Source organism: Aplysia californica, unplaced genomic scaffold (genome assembly GCF_000002075.1).
Source record: "Aplysia californica isolate F4 #8 unplaced genomic scaffold, AplCal3.0 scaffold00175, whole genome shotgun sequence".
Lineage (NCBI taxonomy): Eukaryota > Metazoa > Mollusca > Gastropoda > Aplysiida > Aplysiidae > Aplysia > Aplysia californica.
Genome location: NW_004797445.1, coordinates 61,665 through 63,132, shown reverse-complemented (window position 1 = coordinate 63,132; position 1,468 = coordinate 61,665). Strand labels below are relative to the sequence as shown.

The 1,468-nt window shown below is 38.8% G+C and overlaps 1 protein-coding gene across 1 annotated transcript in view; it reads left to right on the top strand.

Moving 5' to 3' along the window:
• Positions 1–1,468, top strand: part of LOC101862269 (very long-chain acyl-CoA synthetase) — a 20,725-nt gene that overhangs the window by 14,846 nt on the left and 4,411 nt on the right. The window contains exon 10 of the mRNA XM_005098198.3: positions 691–788. Within this exon, the coding sequence (XP_005098255.1) occupies positions 691–788 (98 nt within the window). The remainder of the gene's footprint in view (positions 1–690; positions 789–1,468) is intronic.

Genomic DNA, 1,468 nt, shown 5'->3' with positions numbered 1-1,468 from the left:
TGCTCTTCTTCGTTTTCCGCTTCTCGACACTGGAATTTTTATCCTGCCCACTCCTACAGGCTGTTTTGTTGTGGGTTTTTTTAATTAAACGGCTTTTTGTTGTAATAACCTTTGATAGACATCATCTATTTATTTCGATTTTTGACACTGAGCTTATATTAGCTTGTCTAAATAGGACGGATAGAATGGTTTGCATCTGACCATAAGTAAACAATATTTTGTTTTGTTTTTTGTCCTTGTCTGTGTGAATTGCAGTGAAATTTTAGCAAAATTGCGGTATTCATTTTCCATGAGTCAGACTTGAAACAAATGTAAGCGGGGAAAAAAATACCTTTCGTTGTAAGCAACTTTCAAGACGGTCACAGAAGCATACACACGAGAATGCTTTAGAATTCAGACTATGATAGAAAGTTAATGATGCTTACTTTCTTAGTGTTAGAAAATGAGACTGCTACAGGCGCACCGATTTTTGGCGACGTTCGAAAAGCAAAAATCGATTTGTTGCAACAACCTCAACAAACAAACAAAAAATCACATATGAGGGTAAATGGAGTTTTTTCTTAGTATCAAACTCACATCGTCTAACTTATAGGGAATGAAAAGTTATTCTGAAAAAAGACGTTTTATTTTGTTTTCTGCCAACGTGAAGAGCGACTTAAAGCGTTTCAATATTCTTTTTTTTCCCTACAGGTGGAAAGGGGAGAATGTGTCAACAGCTGAAGTGTCGAACGTTATGAACCGCGCTGGGTTCGTGCAAGATACGAATGTCTTTGGGGTCGCAGTGCCTGGTAGGGAAACAAAATCCAAATTAAATGTGTCATGACGCGGTGGAATCAGGCGCTCGTCAGGTTTTTTGACAGATTATGGAGGTGTTGATATCATCTTAAAGCCTGTTAATTTGCATTGGTTTTCATTTTTTTAAATACCCTACCATCTTGAACCAAAACGAGATATTTGCGAGTGAAGGAGGTGGATGGGTCGGCTTGTGTCGGAGGCCAATTTTGCAAGAAAATGAGCGCTAAAGTTTGATGACTTCCAAAGCTGTAGTGTCCTTGGAAACTGCAAATTACGTTTTTTTCGTGCTCAACGTTTTTCAATAAAAATCCTTGCAGGAATGTGTTTTTAAAATGAACAGTTAAGGTGTTGAGCCCAAAAAAAAATCGATAGAAGTTGCCCAGAGGGAGGGAAAATATCGGTTTCTTCGATTTGATTAATTTGACGAGCGCCTGATTTCACCAGGATGCCACACAAGTAAATTTCGGCATGAGTCAACGGTTTCTTGGCCTCTCCTTTGAATGTTTCCTTATCATTGAATTTTGTGTAATTCATTGAGTTCGTTCACCGCCTTGTACGCGTATTTGTTTGTTTGTCTGTTTGTGCGAGAACGTTTGTGTGAGTGTGTGTATGTGTAGGTGTATGTGTGTGTGTGTGTGTGTGTGTGTGTGTGTGTGTGTGTGTGTGTGTGTGT